Source organism: Amphibalanus amphitrite, unplaced genomic scaffold, assembly GCF_019059575.1.
Source record: "Amphibalanus amphitrite isolate SeventyFive unplaced genomic scaffold, NRLGWU_Aamphi_draft 001056F_arrow, whole genome shotgun sequence".
Lineage (NCBI taxonomy): Eukaryota > Metazoa > Arthropoda > Thecostraca > Balanomorpha > Balanidae > Amphibalanus > Amphibalanus amphitrite.
The window spans coordinates 15314-38453 of NW_024882550.1; the positions used below are offsets into that span (position 1 = coordinate 15314).

The 23140-nt window shown below is 52.7% G+C and overlaps 1 protein-coding gene across 3 annotated transcripts in view; it reads left to right on the forward strand.

Moving 5' to 3' along the window:
• Positions 1-3768: 3768 nt before the first annotated feature.
• Positions 3769-23140, forward strand: part of LOC122369620 (pleckstrin homology-like domain family B member 1) — a 76884-nt gene continuing 57512 nt past the window's right edge. The window contains exons 1-5 of one of the 3 annotated variants that reach the window (XM_043344503.1): positions 3769-3902; positions 4936-5149; positions 6315-6503; positions 12204-12326; positions 19356-19681. In XM_043344503.1, coding sequence (XP_043200438.1) covers positions 4954-5149; positions 6315-6503; positions 12204-12326; positions 19356-19681 — 834 coding nt within the window. In that variant the 5' untranslated portion in view covers positions 3769-3902; positions 4936-4953. Of the gene's footprint in view, positions 3903-4935; positions 5150-6314; positions 6504-12203; positions 12327-16575; positions 17017-19355; positions 19682-23140 lie in introns of those variants that run through there. The other 2 variants (XM_043344504.1, XM_043344505.1) reach the window with 2 other exon arrangements.

Genomic DNA, 23140 nt, shown 5'->3' on the forward strand with positions numbered 1-23140 from the left:
TTTTACCTTCTTAGGTCAGTCATTGACCTTCCAGGTCAGGTCAAACTAAAAAATGTTGCTGTTTTGGGTCACCGTTGGATATCAAGTGCGCTGCTTAGCATATACCGACGACGATGCCGTTTTCTGGTGCCAAGCCAGCTAGAACCTCTTTGTAACACTACCCGACCAGATTTTTGCGGCTGAGGTCATTTCAGGTCAAGTTAGGTCAAGATCAATTATATGTGTTTGTATGTCTGTGTGTGTCTGTGTGTATACTGATGTGAGCACCGATTGTTTATGTGTCCATTATTACATGAAATCATGATCTGAGAAGCTTTTACCAAAAATGCAGTCAAAAAATTTCACGAAAAGTAAATTACGCTTGCCTAAAACGCAATTATTTCAGATGACCTAGGTTGACCTTGACCCTGACCTTGACATCTGTACATCGTCGAACAACATGTTCCATGATAGGTGGGAGGTAAGACTGGCAAAAAAGGCCGAAATCAAGGTGTCAAAAGCTCACAAGGCCCATAGCCAACGCAAGATGTTGAGAATTGGTCATTTGGGTCATGACATGACCTGAAAAATAAGGTTATATCTCCGAAACCAAAAACCACAGAAACTTGAAAGTTTTAGTGGACATCAAGAAAGGATAGAGGAGCAGCTATACCAAAAATAAGACTTCTAGCTCTAAAAATGTTGAGTGCAGAGCAGAAAGACTACCGGGGGGGGCAACCACCCCCCCCCCCATGTGCGGGCGAGGGTTAAAACTCAAATAACAATTCATATTGCTGTTAAAGGACATTAAATGCATTATTATTGGCAGGACCTACTCGCAGTGCACAATTAACCATTCCTTTACCCTTTGTTGAAAATTTAGAGATTTTCAGCTTGACAGCAATTGATCCCGTGTTGATCAATAAGCACACAAGATCGCCATGCGTTCAGCCCTGTTGATTGCTAAGGCGGACACGGTGCCATGTGAGCAGGCTATCAGCCGTCTCATTCAGCTGCTCCCGGTGACCTAGTGTCCATCAGCGTCTCATCCGTCTCCATACACCGCCTCCAGAACGACCCTGGCCGTCGGCAGCAGTCGCCGCCGCCGGCTGCAGCGTCGCCCCAGACGGCGGCTATTCGTCAGCGCCGTCGTCCCTGCGTCGGCTCGGCCTCTCACCCCGACCGCCACCGCGCGCGGGGGAAGGTGGGTAAGCCGGCGCCCAGATTGCATAGGAGCGGCGCAGACAGCGTAGCGGGTAATAGTGTCAGATTGAGTGGAAGCGGCGCTGTGTTGGGATGAAGGAGGCAAAGTGCCGCGGCGCTTTCCTTTTTAGGCTCAGATGTGTGAGGTGAATGGTAATCACCGACAATGGGAACATTCAGACGTGCACGGAGAAACGGCATGTCAACTGACAGGTGCTGCGTGTTTCTGAAAAGAATGCTTTAACATGTTCCACTATTTATAAAATCTGATGGCTTATAGTTGCAATTCAAAATACCTAATAATTAAAATCTAAATGATAATTTAGATTTTGATTATCATTTTGGTTTGCAACTATTGGCCATCAGATTTTATAAATATGTCTAACAATACTGAACAATGTTCTGGGAGTCTCGAGTCTCGACTTGTATCCTGCTAGGTTGCACTAGGCTTATTTTGATAACAACTGCACCGCAGCTCCCGGCCCCCGGGGCAGGACGAGAAGTGAGAAGTCTGGAAGAATCGTGGTAGGTATTTGCTGGGACACAAAGTTGCAATGTTTTGTACTGAGATCTTAGTTAGCTGAATTAGCTCAAAACTAGCCCAATGAACAGGAAATCTAATTAGAAGAGGTGTCGTCATTCGGTTCCAACTTCCATTGTTGTAGGTATCTGGGTACTATGGACGTCAAACCCCTTGAGACCCCAAGATTACTTTACTAATATTGAGAACCCACTTTTTGCGATAATTTTTAAATACGTTAACTCTCGTTGACGATATTCTGGCAATGTGTGTTTCAGAACCTGCCGAAACTTTTATTACAAAGTTATTTTGACGCCAAACGATTATGAAAGGTACTTCTCATTCACTCGTAATGTTAAATTTCACGGAACGAATTTGCGGTTTGGGTAGAGGCTACGCGCTCATGGGGCGGAGCCACGTAATGACGTCAGCGCTAAGCTCCGCCCTACCCTCCGGCGCTCCTTGCGTCCGGTCACTCGCGTCTCGCGCTCCATCCAGGCTTGCTGGTGGGCGGTGGCTGGTAGCGGTAGCGGGCGCTGGTAGATGACATTAAGAGCAGATGGCGCTGGTGGCGGGGCTCGAGTATGGCCGAACGGACAAGCCTCTGCCCGGGCCTGAATTGACCTTAGCATTATGAGTGAATGAGAAGTACCTTTCATAATCGTTTGGCGTCAAGATACCTTTGTAATAAAAGTTTCGGCAGGTTCTGAAACACACATTGCCAGAAAATCGTTAACTAGAGTTCACGCATTTAAAAATTATCGCAAAAAGTGTGGTCTTAAGGGGTTTGACGTCCATAGTACCTAGGACCTGCACCATTTTGAATTAGTTCCGAAATTTTCAAAGTGCCTATTTTTGCATCTAGATGTATTAAAAATAGTGAAAAATTGCATTCAACAATTAATTAGATGAATGGAATATGTATAAACATAGACCTCGTATGCACTATGCACATAGGTGGGCACCGTTCCCCAAAATTGTAACTTCGTTACTCGTTCCTCCGTTCCCTCAAAACGTGACTTTCGTTACTCGTTCCTCCGTTCCTCTGTATATAATGTAACGGAAGTTCTTTTAGTCCGTTACTCCGTTACAGCAAAATAAAAAACGTTAAAATGTTGGGTATTTCAAACATTTTTGAGACCATTCTGACACAAACTAAACCTACCGAGAAAGCGGAATGCCCACCAAATCTACCAAGACAGTGGGCACTGATTGGACACTAAACCTTGGAACGTCTGGTGGTACTGATGCGCATTACTTGTCCCTGGCCAGATGCCGGTTGCACTTCACGAACACTAGACGTTCCAGGTTGGCATCTGAGAGCATAGGCGGCGGAACGGGGGGGGGGCACCGGCGCACCGTGCCCCCTTTGATTTTGGCATTTTAACATTAGCCCTATGTGCGTTGCATGGAAAGAATGGGACAAAAAGTCGGCAGTGCCCCCCCCCCCTCTCCCTTAATTGAAGATGTTCCGCTGCCACTTTCTGAGAGGGTAGCCCTTTTTGCACGTAGCACATCTTTTCCCATTGAGAACATGCGCTCTACTGAGGCGCTTGAAGGGACGCCCGTGTTGAACTTTGCGAACACATACTGCAACGCCGGCTCATTGCGGAAGGCCAGTACACTGTACACTGAGGCCATCTTCCGTCTTCAAGTCAGGGCTGCTCAATAATCCACTATTCCGCTGCTGCATTAATGTCTGTGGGTTAGCTGAAAGATCAACCCGCTCGGACAACGAAAAGTAACGGAGGAACGAAGGAACGGACTAAACTGTTAACTTGTAACGGAGGAACGAACAACCAATGTAACGGAAGTTACTTGGTCCGTTACCCTTTTTAAAATGTAACGAGTCCGTTCCTCCGTTCCTAAAAATTGTAACGGCGTTCCGGAACGGAGGAACGGAGGAACGGATCGTGCCCACCTATGACTATGCATAAGGACGTGGAAAAACAGCTCGAAGAGTTTTCCCTCTAAATATGGAAGCAATGATTGAAATTTGATATTCTACAGATTGCGAGTTTCACAGCTCATTTCTGGCAACCTTGAATGTGCCGACCGCGCTCATTATTCAGAAAAAAAATATTGATAGTACCTAGTTGTCTTTCGTTTTTATTATTCTTTTCTGGTTTTTGCTGTATTGAAGAAGCTGCTTTGAAATCGGCTCCTTCACTTTGATATAGAAATCCAGCATCAGAGTGGCGTGAGTTTGATAGTTGCTTTGTTGAAGGCTACGGTTTATATAGCCTTGGGCTACGGTCTGCCATGTTTTCGGTTTTGCATGAATAGGTATTGTTTTTGTTTTTTTTTTTGTTCATTGGATGGATTTTGTTACATTTAAGCTGTGTATTTTGTCATTGCTCAGCTATAAATACATATTTTGCACAGTACATACAGTGCTTTATTGCATTTATTGTCACATGCTCCCAGTTTGAATTCATTTTAATGCCTATTCCAATTCAGTATTCAATTCAAATTGAGACAGGCCACTACCTTGTTTTTGTTTAGTTTTTAGCAGTTAGTTGAAGATGCACCTTATTGCCCGTCTTCGAACCTGAAGAACCACTGTCACTGTAAACAAATATTGAAACTGTAAGCCATGACAATAAGGGTAATAAGAACCCTTTTAAATCACTAGTCAGATATTTCAGCCTGTCTGATCTCTTAAAGTACACTGATAGATACATCACAAGCTGAGCTATAGGAATGAACAGAAAGTCAAAAAGAAAAATCAACAGCAAGGTGATATTTTCACCTGGCTAGTGCTAAAAGTATCTAGGTATCACGTGAGCTTTTCATTGAAGCTCTTAAAATGATAACACAGGCTAAAATATCTGACTATATATTTCAAGTTTTATCAATCCCTAAAATTATCATGAAGACTGTAGATTGTAGAAGGTTGAATATATTGCTGACTATATCATTATAAAGTAAGATGACTTTTTGGGTGTAGCCCATTATCAAGCTTGACATTTAGACTTTTGAAGCTTCAAAATGACTAGGAACTATTAAACCACATGTTCCTTCTTCCTGAGCTATTGAAACACATGAAATGATATATCTCGCTATCACAAGTAACCTGCATTGATCCATCAGTCAAAGGAACAGAATACACATTGATGATTGATGCAAAAAGTAAAAACATGCAACATTAGATCAAGAGTATTCACTAATTCCTGCATTATTTTATTCTCCAGTGAAATGGCCCACTCTAAGTTGACTGTACCCGTTTCCAGCGCTGCTGAGCTGCTGATATGGAGGCTGGCGGTGGAACCAGGCCTGCTGGCATGTCGTCCCCGCCGCGCTGGACCGGCCTGCACGCCGAGTACTCGCCTCCGAGGACGGCCTCGGAGCCCGGCCAGCGCTCCGAGACGCGCCGCCCGCACCTGGTCAACTACGGCGCCTCCCGGCTCAGCACGCCCGTCAGCTTCATCCCGCTGCCTGAGCACGGTACGGACCCGACGGGTGGAGTGATCGATCGCAGACAAACTAAAAAACCTGCCATTGACAGCGCTGGGAAGACCGTGTATGTATATCATTTTCGGTTTTGATTGCGTGCAATGTTTTTACGGAGCGAGCGAAGCGAGCGGAGTCTTTCCTTAGATTAACGGAAATTTCTGAGTATGAGCGGCCGGCCGGCCGGCCGTGCGGACGCTTTTGCGAGGCTTATATCTCAGCAACCACTTGACCGATTTACATGGGGTAATTTTTGTAGGGTAGCTTCATTCCTTCTACCAAGTATTGGACTATTCCCGATGCATGTGGGTGACCCCTTATGCACGTGCCACGTGCAAAACGAAGAGGTGTCAGTTTTGCAATTGTTGCAATATCTCGGTAACTACTTGGCCGATTGCGCTCAAAGTTGGCATGTAGGTAGACACCCACTAGGCACTGCATATCCATGTGCCAGAGTTGGGGTGCTGCTGCACGTGCGCACGTGCAGGGGTCGTTTCCAGACCTCGAGAACGGCTGGACCGATGGCGCTCAAATTTGGTACACGGTTAGGGACCAGTTAGTAGGGTGCCGTGCACAAGTCAGTTGGGACCCATTTTGCACGTGCGCACGTGCAGGGTGCCGCTCCCAGATCTCGAGAGCGGCTGGGCCGATTGTGCTCAAATTTGGCACATCGCTAGAAACCGGTCAGTAGGGGGCCGTGCACAAGTCAGTTGGAGGTATCCCCTCGAAATTTCGCACGTGCAAGACTCACCCCCTCGCTCGCTCCGTTAGTCGCCCCAAAAGGCGCTATACTGGTGATTAGTTCCTTGCTCGCGTATGTATTGGGGAGCATCCACATGGCGGGCTTAACTCCTCGTAATGCTGTATTTGTAGATCAAAGCTGAAATGGTTGTCACATTCGTCGGATACAGTTATCGTCGCATTCATCCTTTTCCAGTGTTTTCGGTCGCTCGCATTCCACCCCGGTAGGTGGCGCCCTCTGTGTCGCCTCATAGGGCGATTCCGTGGGACAGCTGATCTGGCGCCGACCCTCACGTGCCCTCTTCTATGTAGTATGGCAAGCTCATGGTTATGTGCACTAGCCTGTTGTGTACCTATGTGAATTGTGAGCCCTTTCGCCGTGCTGATACTGGCCGTTTACGCCGGCTCCCGCCGCCAGGTCGGCTGGTGATCGGTGTGCCCGACCGCACCCAGCCGCCCGACATCAGCATCCAGGGCTCGGGCGTGGAGCGCTCGCACGCCGTGCTGGAGACGGGTGGCCCCGGCGGCGGTGTGCTGCTGCGACCTCAGGCCGGGGTCACCACGGTGGACGGTATCCGGTGTGCGGCGCCCGTCCAACTCACCAGCGGTGAGTACCGAAGGGAATCGGGCAGGAGAGCGCTAACGACGCTTTGATACAGTCAGAGGAGGGCTCACGATGCCGTGGTGTAGGCGTATTAGCGACGCCAATATTTTGATATGAATGAGAGAGGGATGACGAGTGACGACGCAGTGATACAGACGGGATAAGTCTGACGACAGCGTATTAATGCGGGCTGGAGAGCACTAACGTTTCATGATACAGGCTGGAGAGCACTAACGTTACATGATACAGGCGGGAGAGCACTAACGTTACATGATACAGGTGGGAGAGCACTAACAGCACTTGGGAGGTAGGTGGTCGATCGTTCGAGTGAAGGGGAGGAATATTAAAAGGTTGGGATGTCGATCCCCGGTGGTTGAGTACGCGGACCTGTCGACCGAGCACCGGGGCGGGGTAGGCTCTCTGTGACCCGGAGCCGACGAGATGGGGTTACACACTGCACTGTGGGGGGGGGGGGGGTCGGGAGAGAAGAGGTCGGAGGGTTCAATAGGTGCTGAGACGGCTCAATTTATGATCTCTGGAACATTCACCGGATGTGATGAATTAATTTCTGGTAAGCGTGCCACTGCTAATGTAATGAGGTAAATGATGAGTGATGAAACGTGGAGTTTGTTGGACTCGAGGTAGGAACTCTGGTTATAATAACGCCGTTGAACTTATGTTATCATTGCTGTGGAATGGTATGAAGGAAGGTACTGAAATATGTCCATTTCACTGTGTTGTTTGGGATATCCTCATTTAGATAATAGATTGCACTCCGATGGCTGGCGAGGAATAATGCAGCGACAGACGATACAAGCGACAATTTCCCTGCCTACTTATGTCTACTGCATTAACGAATGTATTTTTTTTTTCGACCAGTATCATCCTTTTTCTGCAAGACATTGCGGGAAGCCTTCCCGGGAAGGCTGCAAGTCGCAATGTTATGCTCGCTTATGTCGACACATTCCGCCTTCGGCCTGCCAGTTAGATATGTGAGTTCTATGTAGTTTCGTCTAATGCGTCGCTCTGCCTCTCTGGAACAAATTGGATCTGCGAACGAATGGCGCAGAATGTTTTCCCAGATTTTTGCCCGATCAAGCACCGTCACATTGACGTTATATAAGCGACTACGCGTCCGTTGCAAAGCTCTTAAGTCTAGTCGCGATAATGAATTCTCGTTAAGCATTCACAAAGCTTTTAGCTGGATAGTAAACAAATCGTCGCTCCTACCTGTGCTTACTGAACTAATCGACAGGGCAACACAGTCGACTCACAGTGTTTGCCTTGAAACAATGACTCAGCTCTCTGATCGATCAGTACGAGTCAATGAATATTTAACGACCTCCCGGCGTCCACCGGATGTGGACAGCCCTCGGCGGTGTCAAACACTGGATCAGGGGCAGGCTCGGCGGGCGCTCTGTAGGGGTTTTGCGGTTCGAGTGCCCTGAAACTGGGTCCCCACTCCTCAGTCCGGGCGGGAATTCTGTAAACCTCGTGTTAGCAGTTACATCACTCATGGCTGCCCCTGTGAAGCCTGTAAGCTAACCCAACCTATTTCTGTCACAATTGAGTAATGGCTCGCCTATCCATCTCCTACATATTGGCTAGGGGTTTATATTTGTGTTATTTCATTAATTGCCGATGATAAACTCGCTCTCGGTCTCCGTCGTCAGTCCGTTCAATCACGTTCGTTTCACCTGTTGCCAGATTTAATTGAGAATTGTTAATTAACTTTTGAATATCCGTTGCGAATAGAAGTGCGTCTATCTGCCACGAAGTATGTCACCGCCTCATTCATAAAATTAAAAATGGTGGATTCAATTTTAGTAAAATTTTGTGCTTCAAAAGATTGTCAAGAAAATGACTTAAGTTATTTAACATAAAATTGTACCGAAGTGCGAGTCGACAGGCATCCCGGCTACTGCCTGCGACGTGAGCTGTAATGCCTGTTAACAATGCCCTTACACCTAACAATGTGAATGTATCAGTGACATCGCAGTACGTCGGCGCTGGTTTTTTCCGTCGGAAACGGCGCGGTCCAGCTCCGGACATTCCTAGTGACTGGCTCGAATGTTAAAGGGACCCTCCCACCTTCAAAAAAGTTAATGAATTGGCATGAAAGTGATGTCGCTCGGTTCAGAAAGAGCAAAAACGAATATCTACCAAATTTCATCGAAAAATATTCACCGGTTTTCAAGATATTAGACTTTTACTTTTGTTTACTTTTTGGGATCTCCGCTGTTCCTAGCGACTTTATTTGAAAGTGCGGCATTTGTTGCGCGCAAAGCAGCATATACCACCGCGTGCTACAAAACGTTTTAGTCAAACATTTAACGGACGTTCGAAAGCCTGATGACGTCATCAGATTCCCGTAATGGTTAAGAGATAGGGACCACGCTGGTCCCACCCTGCAAGTAAAGGGAAGAAATTTCTTGAACACCATAAAGCTGCGGGGGTTGCGACCAGGATAAATGGTGGTTTCTGAGCCTGGCCGCAAACTTGGCTATCTCAACTCAAAACTAATGTTAAGGTGGGAGGGTCCCTTTAACGCCACGGGTGGTGTGGGTGTGTGGCCTGTGGGAATGGGAAGTCTGAGAGTCGTACCTGGGTGTGAAGGCATGGAGGGACTGGGATGCAGCCGTACCCGGGTGTGTGGGCGTGGTGAGACTGGGATACAGCCGTGCCTGGGCGTGTGGGCGTAGAGGGACTGAGATTCACCCGCACCCGGGTGTGTGGGCGTGGTGGGACTGGGATCCAGTCGTACCTGGGTGTAAAGGCGAGGTGGAACTGGGATCCAGTGGCAGTTTCAAGGTGTGGATAATTTCGCATTCTCAAAGCTGGGGTAACTCCGGCGGTGCCAAAGTTATCAGTTATGCTTGTCTGAGCTGGCCTCTTTATGTTATTCGTTCTTATGCCGCTGCAGCGTGCGATGCTGCGATGAATTCGAATTTGGATCAGGCTAGGTAAACTGAGAGCTGCAAATGTGTATGTAGTTGCGTTCTCTGCACCCCGAGCACTCACACTGATTTCCCGAGCCCTTTCCCACCACTGGGAAATTTCCAGTAGTGCGGCTACATTTCGATAATTGTGTTCTGCCTGGTGGTAGGTGGCCACACGCCCTGAAGTATCCCGCGTGGGCCGAGCCGAGTCGCGTCGAACAGGCGTCAGGAGCCAGTGGTCAGAGGAGCTCCAGTGACCAGAGGTAGCTATTCTGTGTCCGGTCACTCCACCAGCCTGCCGGGAGCGGTCGCACGGTCGGGGGTCGAGGCCACCAGTTGTTGGATACGCTGCACTGCACGTGCTCCGCGCTTGGATGGTTAGGTGCAGCAATGGTGCATTTCCCTCGCGCCGGCCCTGTATAAACGGTCTCGGTGATTCGGTGTATGCTGCAAATAATTGGTCGCCTGTGTTTTGGGGCATGCCTGTTCGGCTACGATGCAATGAATGTTCGATGTTCGATGCAACATTTGTTTTGCGCAGCTGAATCATGGTTATGGAAATGCAAATGCCCTATCGGTTATTATGCAATTTTTACAGATTTAAATTTTGATTGCTTTGGGCTGGTCGGGTATTTTGTTTTTTGTTTTCAATACTGTTAAATTGTTTGTTGTGAATCATTTTAACGGCACTTCTTACAACGAAGTCGCTATTTTTGATACCTGTGCTCTGCGTGACGACCCAACTTGCGCTGAAAAAGAAAAGATTAGAAGCTGTAAATGGTAGAATCTGTATGGCATTTCGTGCGTTGACTCAAGTGTGCACTGGACACGGAATTACAAACATGTAGAAAAGTTGGATTTGGAAATGCACAGCGGAATGCATGAGTCGATTTTATGACACGTAGTCGTCGTTTGGCGCTGTCATTTTGAATAGTCCGGCACCGGCTACAGTAGATCTCCAAACACTTAGCTTGCCAGTCTTGCGCCACGCTTCCATGCAGTATCTCATGAATATTAACCCGCGCCCCGTAGGGGGGGGGGGCCGAAACGGCCCCCCCCTGTCCTTTTCGGTCGATATCTCCTAAACGGCTGGAGATATCGCCACCAAACTTTCAGGACCCCTCCGGGCATCAATTTTACACATTGTGACCAAAAATTTTTCCAGAGGCTATGATAGGTTGGCCACAAATGACGTCAGAGTGACGTCATGTTCTGTCATTTTCGACCGAAAAAAGACCTTCGCGAGTAGACCTGTCAGGACTACAGCTTTGAAGATACAGAAAAATGATCAAGACATAAAAGGTGTAGAATTGACAGGGCTACAAAACTGCTATCTCGAATTTTTGAAATTTTTTGAGTTTTGACCCCCAAAAATCAAAAAAGCATTTTTTTGGATATATTCGCCAAAAAATCCAAAAAGTTTTTTGAGTTTCGAAAAAACCGGAATATATGTGATAGTGCCTACCGTCTTCTATCTACATACCAAATTTCAGATCGATACCTCGTTTTTTGGCCAAGTTATAGCGAAAAAACTGTTCAAAAATGATGACGTCAAATTTTCAAACTCAATTTTTGGCAATTCTAGAACTCGTAGAGCAAAACGAAGACCACCATTAGACTCCCCGTGACGAGCTGCATCGAATCGATACCCATTATATGCAAAAATATCAACTTTGAAATTTGACCTAATTTGACCTGACCTTGACCTGACCTTCACCAAAACGTGACCTAGGCTGGCCCCAAAGGCTGCCTAACCCACATAATCGCATTTGTCATGTAAAATGGACCATAAAACATGTATCACACGACACATTCATATTGTGACCCCCGGTGACCTGACCTCGCTGTGACCTGACCTGGTATCAGTGACCTCAGATAGCAAAGTATGTGTTTGACGAACAATGTACCATCGATGGTTTTCAATAAATTACCAATTTACTCGCTTTCACAGCACATTTCTTGAATTGCCTGTGAACGGTGAAAATCTGACCTTTGACCTGACCTGTGACGTCATCGGTTTGACCTAGGTCAATGAAATTTGGTCACAAGGTAGTTCCCAGGTGGGGCTATCGAACGCCGTTTGAATTTTGAAAATCGGCCGGTAACTTTCCGAGATCTTAGGGGGGGGGGCCGAAACGGCCCCCCCCCTACGGGTGGTAGGGTCCGCCGGTAGCCCTACGGGGCGCGGGTTAAGTCACGCTTTGAAAATGGTAAGTAGAGCTCGTTCCTATTCGTTATTAACATGCACCGCTTCATGGTGGCTTTCGGGACTGTGAGCCGGCTCGCGACTGGTTTGTGAGCAATGGAACCCGTCGGCCTCAGCTCGATGTGCGGCGCCTTTGATATGTGCTGTATGTCGCCTGCTTTCGTGCGCTCATGTGTATCTGTCTTTTTTCACAGCGAAGCTACGCCTCATGCTGTTTCTCCTGATCCTGCTTCTTGCCTCACCCACCTAGCACCTGGTCTATGAAACACCAAGTCAGTTTTTAACAGCTCTCATTTCATATGGCTCATTCCAGCGTTTATTAAATTTCACACTGACTCACAACATTTGGATGGTATACTTACTACCTTGTAGTCCTTGCTGTCCTCATTTATACTCAGAAATCATCCCGATACCTAACGGCCTCTGTCCTGCTCGCCGCTTTACTGACGTATATCCGTGGCGCGCCACTGTGTCTCGTGAACTCTGTGTCTCGGCATCTCACCCCTTCCGTCCGCTCCGCCGCTAACCGCTGTCGATCTGTGTTGGCCGCCTTGACAGGTTGTATGCTGTGCTTTGGTCGCTCTCACTACTTCAAGTACATGTGTCCCGCCGACTACCGGCCCCCAGAGTCGGCCGACGCCGAAATGACCGGAGACTATCTGGCCATGGGCGGATCACCAGGTGAGTCGATCGGCTGGAGGCTGGTGTCGAGGGGTCACAGGGTCACGACAGAATGCCGGTGACATTGGAGGGGACCGGGTGCATTCCATGGTGACGGACAGGGTCAGAAGGGGGACGCCAGATGGGGAGCTGGGTGGGTGGGATGGGTCGGTTGTGACAGATAATGCGCCTGGGACAGATACAAAATAGGGGGTGTGCAGAGCGGGATCGGTCGGTCGTGCTAGCGATGGCTCTGGTCCTCCTCTGGTAGGTGCTCAAAAGTGTAGGAGGCTCGTTCCGACACCTGAGCCTGAGGGGATCTGCCAGCGGCTGCTCTGGGGTATATGCTGACACGGCCCGCCGGGGCCGGACTCTGCCCCGCCAGTGTGGACGTCCTTCCACCGTCCCACATGACCGAGCGGCCGAACTCCCTGAACTGAACTCCCTGGATCAGTTTTAGCTCGGCTTATTTGATCGGAAAATTGGTGCAGAAACGAAAAACACTGCTGATGTGTTACAATAGCCAGAACAATGAGGGGTATCAGCCAGCAAAAATAAAACAGCATTACTTATCCAACAAAAACAAAGTAGGTCAGACAGCAGGGGCAAAACAGCCGGGGTTTGTGAGCACCAACCGCTGAGGCTGCTGGAACGTCCATTTGCCCTTAATCCGGTGATGGGATTACCCATCAAAACACTGCAGCATTGTATTTCAGACCATATGAAATGTGTCTAGTCACATCCCTCTTTCCGGAGATTTGTTATCGTAAAGCATCACGGATGTCGGTCTGCGTCAGCTTGCTGTCAGTCCGACTAAGACGGGTGCCGTATACAGAGTGCACTCTCCGGCTTCTGTTAGCTGTGACTCCTGCGTGCGAGATATCCAGAGCCTATGCACTGGGCTCACACTCGTCCGAGCTATCAGTGCTTCTCGCGGTGTTTACACGCAGCTTCACGACGTGCTACTGTCGTGTTGAAATCGCTCGTCACCAGAGTCGGTTGTAAGATATTGCCAAGTGCCGGCGATAATATAAACGGAGCGTGTAAACCTGATGGTTAGCGACCCGCTAAATTTACTCTCAGCTCGTAATGTAGATCCAACTGACGCGGCCGGGCTTTGGTTGAGGGCGATATGGTCGGGACTCCCGACCCCTCCCAACTCGGGAGGGATTTACGAGGGTGATGGCCCCGCTGAGACGTCTGTTCAATTACCCAGCCACAGCCCTGCCAAGATTCAACGGCGAACAGTCCATTAGCGCAAAAAGGCAGCCGAGAGGCGTGGGGGACATTTGTTTCTGCCGCGCGCAGGCCCGCTAGCTTGGTCACTGTCGTGTTCTTGTCATGACGTCTGTCTGCGTCTGTCGACAATGAAAATGGCGTCAGTGGACCGGTGTCAGTGGACCGGTGTCAGTGGACCGGTGTCAGTGGACAGGTGTCAGTGGACGAGTTAGTGGACCGGTGTCAGTGGACGAGTTCAGTGTGCTGGTGTCAGTGGACGAGTGTTGTGAACAGGTGTCAGTTAGTGCTTACAGTCTGGGGACCAGTGGGGACAGAACTATGACAGGCCGCCGGTCGTCAGCCTCACCATCGGACTCTCCTCTGAATCAGCCATCTGTCAGTTACCTGTCAGTTCAAGTCAGCCAGTCAGACTACCTGTCAGTCGGCCGTCATCAGCCACCGCGTAGGCTGTCCGTGAACATCCGGCTCTGCAGTCGCATTTTCCCCGGACCCGGTGCTAGAGTGACTTGTGAACCGACAAATACTTGAACCTCCCACCTGCACACGGAGGTGTGCCATCAGCCTCAGACGATAGTCAGCGGGTACAGTCACCCAGTGCCAGTCGCCCAGTGTCTATGCACGCCACTCTTCGCTGTCCTTCGGGCGTTGGCTCGTAAAGCTTCGGTCAGCCGGGGCTGGGTTACGCAACGGGCGGCTCGCGGTGCCGATCTGACCGCCCCGTCGGGGCTGCTCTGTGGACGTGAGTAGACGACCGATCGGGCAGGTAAACCATCGCAAACCATCACACACGGGGGCGTGAGTGGCCGCTGGGAGTCTGGTGAGCGTGCCTGGTCGCTCGGTCGGTCGATTTGGATGCATGGGCGCTCAGGAGCCAGCGTTGAGCCGCTTGGTGTGTTGAAACATCGGGAAGCCTGGGACCATAAGCTCGTTGACAGTTGTTTGACGCAACAAAGTGAAGGGTCTGTCGGTATTGTATTATCTTGTTTCAGATCAGTTCCCTAATTGATGAGAATCTGCTTCTGGAAGGAATCGCCGCACTACCGTTCACCTTGGCCCGTGCTCGTTGTCGCCACCAGTGTCCACTGCTACCGGTTTTTGAGGTCTGTGGGTCACCCGTGTCGTAATTAGCGGGCGTTTTCACCCCGTCAGACGGCTACTCAAGGCCGCGCACAACTCGCGCCGTGGGATGGCCGCCTCAAGGCCGCCGCGGCGGTGTCATCGTTAGGAAACTGACCGACCGCACGGCGTCAGTTGTGCGTGTCCTGTGCTGGGCTGTTACACGGCAGTTCTCCGCCTGACTGGGTTCATTCAGTCTTACAACAGACGCGCTATTCCCGCTCGTAGCACTGCCGTATGGTGGAATGTAGGTGCCACTGTGCGTTTGTCAGATTAGGCCAAGTTTGCGCTCTGTTTCGCAAGTTTTTTTTTTCAACGGGCCTGCATGATCTGACCACCGTCGACCAAAGGCACAGGGCAGATCCTAAGTTAGTAGATATATCCTGCTGATCTCAATGGTTATGCTGTGGGCGTTGGAGATCCCTGCAAGCCAGTGGATGTGCGAGAGCGTCATCCCAGCTCATCCACCCCCTCTCCCTGTAATATCCCCTGATGTCAGTGGAGCAGCTGATTGAGCTCGTTTGGACTGAGAAGCTCGGCTTGACGGGCGGTTCGCGCGGCGCGATGAGAGCCAATTCGGCGGCCTCCAACACGCGGGGTCGGGCCTCACGCGCTGAATCGAGACCCTACGCACAGGGTAGCTGTTGAGGAGGGAGGTCAAAGTGCTGGAGGAGCCTAAGGGAGAAGTGGACGGCACTGTCCCGAGGACGTGGAGTCTTTGAGGAATTCAGAGCTGGATGGTCTGTTAACTGAAGTGACCATTTTCCTGGCGTGCCACCGTTTCATGCGGTGCGGTATACACGAAGGTCGATGAATAGCCCCGTGGTCTTGGGACCTTGGATGTAAGGACGACGGTTAGCGGCGTGCATCGCTAGGAATTCGTGCGTGCTGAAAGCATACCCATACTACTGATTCCCATGTTCGTGATTTGCCATGGCATTGAAGAGTCTGGTATGTTGGTGTTCTTTACCGCTGTTTCAGTTAATGTTTTACCTTGTCGAAAATCCTGGCCCGAAGTTTTCCCTATATTTCCCCTGATCAGAAGCTGGGATTTCCTTTTTTACGTCGGAACAATGGGTCTAGCTGCTCCTTCAGCGGATTGTGTGCACGAGCACGCGCTACTGGTATGGTCGTGCTTAGTTTGCTGATCGGCTCCTGGTATCGGTGAAGTGGTGCTTTGTTACTCAAAAATATTTTTAATATGAAGCGTTGTGGATGGCTAGTGTTCATAGCTACTGCATTGGTCATGTCCTACCATAATCTCGGGGTACGCACTTATCGAAAAACGCTACAATACTGCGTGTGTGTATCACGCATTCCGCATCTATCTCGTAATGAAGCGTCATAAATAATGTTCATGTCTATTTCGATCAGTATTTGGCCTCAAATAGTCCCGAACGTGATACCGACAGGCGCAGCACGGCGCACACTGCACAGCTGTAGTGTCCGCCCTGAGATACAGTGCCCGTTCAAAGATGCTGGGTCACCCTATTGCTCAGGTCCCACCCTCCGCTGTACGGGGTCACTCCATGTGTCCGCCCACTCTCCAGGGTACCGTCTCTGCACGGCTGCAGCGGCAGCGACTCAGTGCTGCACGCCGCTGACCGTGCTGAGATCAGCGGCACGTGCCGGCCGTCAGCGCCGCCCGGCCGCGCGCTGATGGACGCTGACGGGGCGCGCCGGGACGCCGGACAGAGCCCTGCTGATCGGGCGTCGCCGGACGGGTCCGTCGGCCCGGCGCCGCCCCGGTCCGGCCGATCGCCGCCCTGATTCAGCGGCTGTGCGGCGCGGCCGGCAGCTGACGGGGCGCTCCTGGACGGCGGGGCGGCGCCGAGCCCCGTCCGTCCGCCCGGCTGGCCCGCCCGCCCGCTCCCCAACCAGCCAGTCGGCCGGCGACGCGCGCAGTGTGGAGCCGCTGCTCGGTGAAGGTGGTGCATCGCGCGGGCGACGGGCGCTGTGGATCAGTGTTTTTGTCCGTGAGACGGGCAGTGACAGTCAGTGGACTTTCCGACGAGTCGGACGACAGATTCACGCAAGAGGCACCGCGACAGTGGACTGTAGATTCCTAGAAAAAAAAGACGGACGAGCGAAGCAGTAGTTAGTACCGAGCTACGAGCATCGACAGTGTGTCTGTACTCACGGAGTAGCAGCATTCAACGCAACCGGTCGGCGGACCGCCGAGCTACCCATTCCGCTCGGCCGCCTGTGACCGCGCTCCGGACATAGCTCGGTCGGGCGGACCTCCACCGCTGCCGACGCCGGCGGTGTTGGGTTTACACGGGCGTGCGACGTGTAAACGGACCGAGCCGCACACCGGGAGCAGAGGGCAGGATGGCCTGTGTCAGCCAGCGCGCCGGTGAGAGGGTCCGCGGAGACGCCGCGACGACTGGGATACCGGGAAAGTGGAGGGTGTAGAGAAACGAGGTGGACAGATGCGATTGTAGTGAAGGATGTAGTGTTATTGGTATCGTTCGATAGCACAGTAAACCATGGTCGCCAACGCAGGTTTTTAAATGTCCGCGTTGCCCAGTAGGTCGCTCTGCTTCGCTCTCCCTAAGCACCCAAACAGCTAACCAAATCAGTCCATTTTTAGGAAAAGTCACGGGGACTGGGTTATTACTGGAGAGCAGCGACCCCTCCCCTCGCTCCCGCCCCCTCCTGGGCCTGTCTCGGCGCAGTCTCTGTGTTGATATTTGCCGGCTGTCAGCCGCGGCGCCCCTCCCCCGGAGCCTCTGATGGGTACCGCTGAGTGGAGCGTGGGCGGAGTGGCCTGTTGGCGGATCTCGTGTCGTCCGCTGACGGATGACGCTGCCTGGCCGGCCCGGTACGGCCCACCGGCACGTGTCCGTACTGCCAAACATGTGACTGTGGTTGGCAGGCTGGCCGTGGAGTTCGGCACGTGAGCCGGTTGCGTCAGGCCAGACGGGTTGAGGAGGCGCGCCGGGCACCGGGCCGCGCCTGTTCGGTGTCGCAGCGACTGCCGCACTGTGCTCGACACATGTCCGCCGGCTCATTGGACCGACGGAGGTTGTCCCGACCGGTGCTCGACCGGTGCTCAACCGGTGCTCGACCAGCTGTGCCGCGGCATTGTCTGACGTGGCACGTGGCACCCGTGCCAAGAAGCACGTGGCCCGTGCTGGTCGCGGTCGGTCGCTTCCGGCAGGTGTTTCTTTTTTGGAGCGCTCGGCGCTTTACGGCGCCCTTTCAATCGAGCGGCTGGCTATATAGGCCGAGATGGGGTGCTGGCAGCTGCCGCGGCGCCGGCACTGATTGAATCCGTCCCTGGGGAAGAGGAGGAATTCCACCGCGCCGCCGAGCGGCCGCCTGTTATCCGACGGTTCCGCTCATTTATCCGGCGCCCGCAGCTGCGGACGGCCGCGTTGCTGCCAAATTCTCCCCGCCCGGGTAAGGCTGGTCCCGGAAGCGCGCTCCATTCGCCCTCAGTTCGCTCCGGTATGCGATTTTCTCTGTTGGCGTGTCGAGTTTTACAGCCCGGGCTGGTTATGGCGCTCGTGGAGACGGGGTGCGGAGCGATGAATTGATTTAGTGTCGGTTTTACTGCCAGCTGCGCCCCGGTCAGACTGGGTGGGATACCGATCACCACCGATCACCGCCCGTCTCCCGTCCAAACAGTGCGCTTTTTGGGCGGACCGGTCTTGCTTAATCACAAACTGCATGTGTGCGGCGGCGGGGATTTGAGCTAGTGAAAGCAGGTGATGGTCTCCATACGTGCCTACACATCACATGTCCCGCCGCTGACATCTTTAGAACGTGCCGATAAGTGCCGCGCCATACTCCTGAAAGCACACAAATTCCACAGGCGTCACAAAGTCAGGCTGTATCGTCTTTGAGTGGCTCTAACAGGCATGAGGCCGCGTTTTACGACACAGGCATCCGACTGACAGAATCGCACACCTGTTGAGTACTTGGGTCATCACTTTGCCAACCATCGAGCTTCGAATCTGGATGGCACTCACATGCCCAAAGATCTCACAGACACACCGAGCCATCTCCATAATGCAAATATCGAGCGGCGCCGCATTCCCAGCGCGTATTCTCTCGCGTGGGTCCCGCGCGGCGTGTCGCAACTGCGTCTGTGTGTGCGTGGTCGGTTCTGCTCCGGGACGCCGGTCATGTCCCGCCGTCAGCTCTCTGTCCTGTCCGGCGCCGTCCGTGGGGACGTGCAGGTGCGCTGTGACATTCAGACGGTGCACACGTCCTTCGATGGCGGACGCGCCGTGTTGTGAGCGGTCCGGCTGGCGTCCAGACGTGATTTATTGACCGATTGTGAGTGGTGACTCACCGGTCTGCATGGTGCAGTCCTGTCCGTCAGCGGCCGCTGACGCGTCCCCGTTCAGCCGGCACCGGTACTCACTCTGTCCGTACACCATATAAGGTGTTCCGACAGTACCGACAGGATCAATGTTCAATCATTTTCGTCTCACCATGCCACTGGACATAGTATTTTGCTTTGTGGGCAGTTGTCTGTGTAATGTGGGTTAGCGCTTGCCACTTCACTAGTGGCCCTAATGCCTTGGTGCGCGGTTGTTCGCCGTCAGCAGTCTTATTCCCCTTGTTACTGACATTCTTCCGTCTTTGTCCGCCTCTCGTTCTCATTGTGTTGATGTTTGTGTTTGAGCTCCGCCCCGGTAACCCCGCTGTCTTATTGACGCGTCCCTTCTGCTCCTCCGGCAGCGCTGGACAACCCCGAGTACTACCACATGGGCGAGTCTGGCGGCGGTGGCGGCCCCCCGGTGTCTCCTCGTCTCCAGCTGCCGCCGCCCAAACCACCCCGCCAGCCGGCCTCCGAGGGCCCCTTCACTGGCGAGTACCTCTACACTCGGCTGGAGCGTCCTGCGGGGCCGGCGCCGGCAGCACGCACCCTGCCGCCGCCCCGCGCCGCGCCGCCCCCGTCACCGTACGACAACGTGCCGCCGACGGCCGCGGCGGCCCGGGCGGCGGCGGCGGCGGCGGCGGCGGCGCAGGGCGGTGACCGGGAGCAGCCGTCCGTCTGCAGCACGGTACGTGTGACACGACCTGCAGGCGCCGTTCCGTTGTCCCGGGACAGTGTTGTTACCCGTCGCTTGCAGCCGCTCTGTGTTCTATCCCTGCTCTGTCCTGACTTCTGAGTGCGCTGGACCGACCACTCTGCGTATTGGTCTCCGTGTTGCATGTCCTGTGTGTCTGTCGGCTCCTCCGTTTGTCACTTGCCACACCGTTCGTTTGCCACACGTCAATGTGTCTGTTCATCTGTCGATTCGTCCGTCGAGCGGGTTACAAATCTGACGAGCGTGTGTTTAGCTATCTGCATGTGGTCTTCTTTATTGGTTGCCGATCTTTCCGCTCGTTATTTTTCTTTCGCCTGCTACCACTACCATTGGCAATCTTTTATATATTCTGTCATCTTCGAACGGGACTGGTTCTCAGTCTCCGGGGTACTCAAAGCGTATCTCTCCCGCTGCGCCTCGCTGGTCTGCTCCGAATTTCTTCAATCCTTGTTGGCCCGCGATTTAGCCCACAGAGTTCGGCTATTTCCGTCGCGCTGTGTACCACTCGTTGATAGCGCGCACTTGAGAGGTCATTCATCCGTCACAAGGAGCATTTGTAGTGAATGAACGACGCAGATTGTGTTGAGCTACTTGGAACTGGGCGAAGTCAACAATTACTCGGAACCGACACAGGAGATAGTTCTTAGAGCGCTATCTGTCGTGAATACGGCCCATCTCGAGCTAATCTCGGCTAATTTCTGATGGCTTCTCACTGAGGTGGGTCGGCCTAGATGGACCATTCGCCGGCATCTGTTTCGTCCTCACCGACCTCACCCCAGGGAAAACCTCTGTTGGCGCCTCGGCGTAGCCTCCATGTGACCACTGACTATCTGCCTGATTGCACGACAAACTATGCCGGGACTGTGGGCGCGCCGGCGGCGGTGGCCGACAGTTGGCGGTGTTGACGGTGCTATCGCTATCAGCCCGCGGACAAATTAGGTCTGGCGGGTGGTGGAGATATCACCACGTGTACGGACGGTACGGTGTTTGCCAGTGTGCCGCTGCGTGAGGTGTGTCCCTGAATGAGGGAGGGAATCTGCGCTGAGAGTACCTATGGGCGGATCGGGGAGTACTGTTTAGAGGATCGGCTGAAGTTATTGGGCTATTTACATATGAGAACAGAAAAAGCGTGCTTCGGCGCCGGCGCCTGCAACGCCTCTTTGGTGTCTGGGGCCAGAGTTTGTCTCAATTCAGGATCGGAGATGTTTGAATTTACACTAACATCGCCGGATTCGAAACCTTCTGTGACATTACCTAGTGACTATCTCAATTCAATCGAGAACACTACAAGAAGAGGTCAGCACGGAAACGCAAGGTGTGATCGCTGTTTCGGGTTCTATTGTATAAGCGATGAGAGGAATTCGGTTTCTCAGCACGGCCGCATGTTCAGGCTGCTCGGCGCTGCTGCTGCTGTTGATTTCAGTGACCGCTGGCGATGGTCATCGCAATTTTTCATTGGAAACTGGCCTGTGCTGCTGCTGATTTGTCCGTTGAAACTAATCCGTAAGGGGCTGGCAAACGTGGGTGAACTATACTGTCTCTCTGGATGAGACTCGATTCACATTTTTCCTCACCTGCTCTACCGCTCTGCCAGCGATCCCTGCTGAACCCACCGACCTCTGTGGACTCCTGTCACACCACTGTCACATCCAGTGTCACATTACTGTCACACCCTTTGCCCAACTCCATTTCTCACCTCCGTCACCTACCAGCTGTTCGCCCACCTCCCCCCCCCCACCCATCTTCCCCTCCTCCTCCCCGGCCCCGCCCCCCAGAAGGCAGACCGTTGGCGCCTCGGTACCACTATAGCCGTATGACCGATAGTCTCGGCCAAAGGTCGTCCCGGTACGTCAACACCTGCCGCCATCGGCGCTATCTCGTCCTCCGAGCGGCCGGGCACGGTGTGAGACGACGCTCGACGGTCTCGGGGCCACGACGGTGACCAGAGCAGCTCCCACGTGCGTGCTGTGAAGGTGTGGGACCGTACGGTCACAGAGTGCTTACGCGTGGGGCGGTGCGAGACGGTGACAGCTTGAGAAGTGCTGTTGCGACTCTGTGCAGAGCGATCAGTGCAGTGTAGCGCCGTCCCGCGCAGTGCAGTGTGCTGGACCAGGTGCAGTGCCGCGCAGTTTGGTGTAGGGTGTCGTGCAGGCGCGGATACAAGGGGGGGGGGCATGGGGGCCATGGCCCCCCCCCTTAGCCAATTTTTTTCAAAAATTAAATAAAAAGTTAAAAAGTTAAAAAGCTGAAAAGGGGCCTCCTGAAAATAAAGTGGCCGAAATCCGATGAGTTTTTTTTTAACCTACCCACTTAGTTATTTCTTAGAAGACTAGCTGAGAAGACTTCTTTGTTAGAAGATTGGTAAAGCTTTTCATAACTTGGAGGTCTCTTATACTCACAGAGATGACCACTTTTACAGGGCCTCCTAACCTGCACAGAGGGCCTCCAAGCCTGCACAGATGTTGAGATGTTGCCTGAACAGCTAGATAAGCTCAATAGACGCAGTTTTTTTGGGGGGGGGGCCCAACAAGTGGGAAGATGGGGCCTCCAACAGGTGGGATTATGGGGGGGCCTCCTGGTTTCTAATGGCCCCTCCCTTGGAGATTTTCTGGATCCGCCCCTGGTGTCGTGCTTTACTGTGCCGCGCCGGGCCGCGCAGTGCCGTAGGCTGCAGTACAGTGTGTCGTGCCGTCCATCTCAGGTAGTGGCGTGTCGCTCCCAGTCACCGTACACCGGACGACGTCGCTCCGTCTGTCCGTCTCTGTCTATGTGTGGGTGCATGTTTGTGCCGTCTAGCCATCTCGGCTCGGCGGCGTCAGGCGGACTCCTCAGTGGGTGAGTTGTGGGTCTGTCCGCAGACGAGGCCGTCCCTCCTCCCGAGCTGACTGACTGCACCCCTGGGACCGTGATGCGTTTCGCTGCAAACCCGGACCCCCGCGGTCTTGACAAGGATGGACATTAGACAGATGCATCGTTCCATAATGTAACGACGCGCTGCGTTGAATTGCCATCCAGGGACTTAAGATTGATTCAGAGCTGCTCTGCAGCGACGCCGTCAGGTCGGCTAGCTGGAATGCCGACCGGAACAGAAGGTGGGAGGCGCTGCGGCCGTCGAGCGCCGTTTGCGGTGGTGCGTTACGCTCGGGAAGATGTGCCGACACGTCTGTGGAACAGTGACGGAATGTGTTTACTGACATGCCGCCGACCTGACCGCCGGCCGTGGTTATTTTCATAGCGGGCGGCGGAGGCGTCCCATGATGCGCTCAGCACATGTGACGCGGTGACTGCAGACGCCCTGGTACGGTCCTGCGCTCTGACCCAGACACCCGATCAGCGGGGTGGGCGCGCCAGTCACGGCGACTGGCGCGATGGTGGCAGAAACAGTCTGCTGAGAGACATCTCCCTTCGATCTTCCTTTCTCACTCTCTTGGG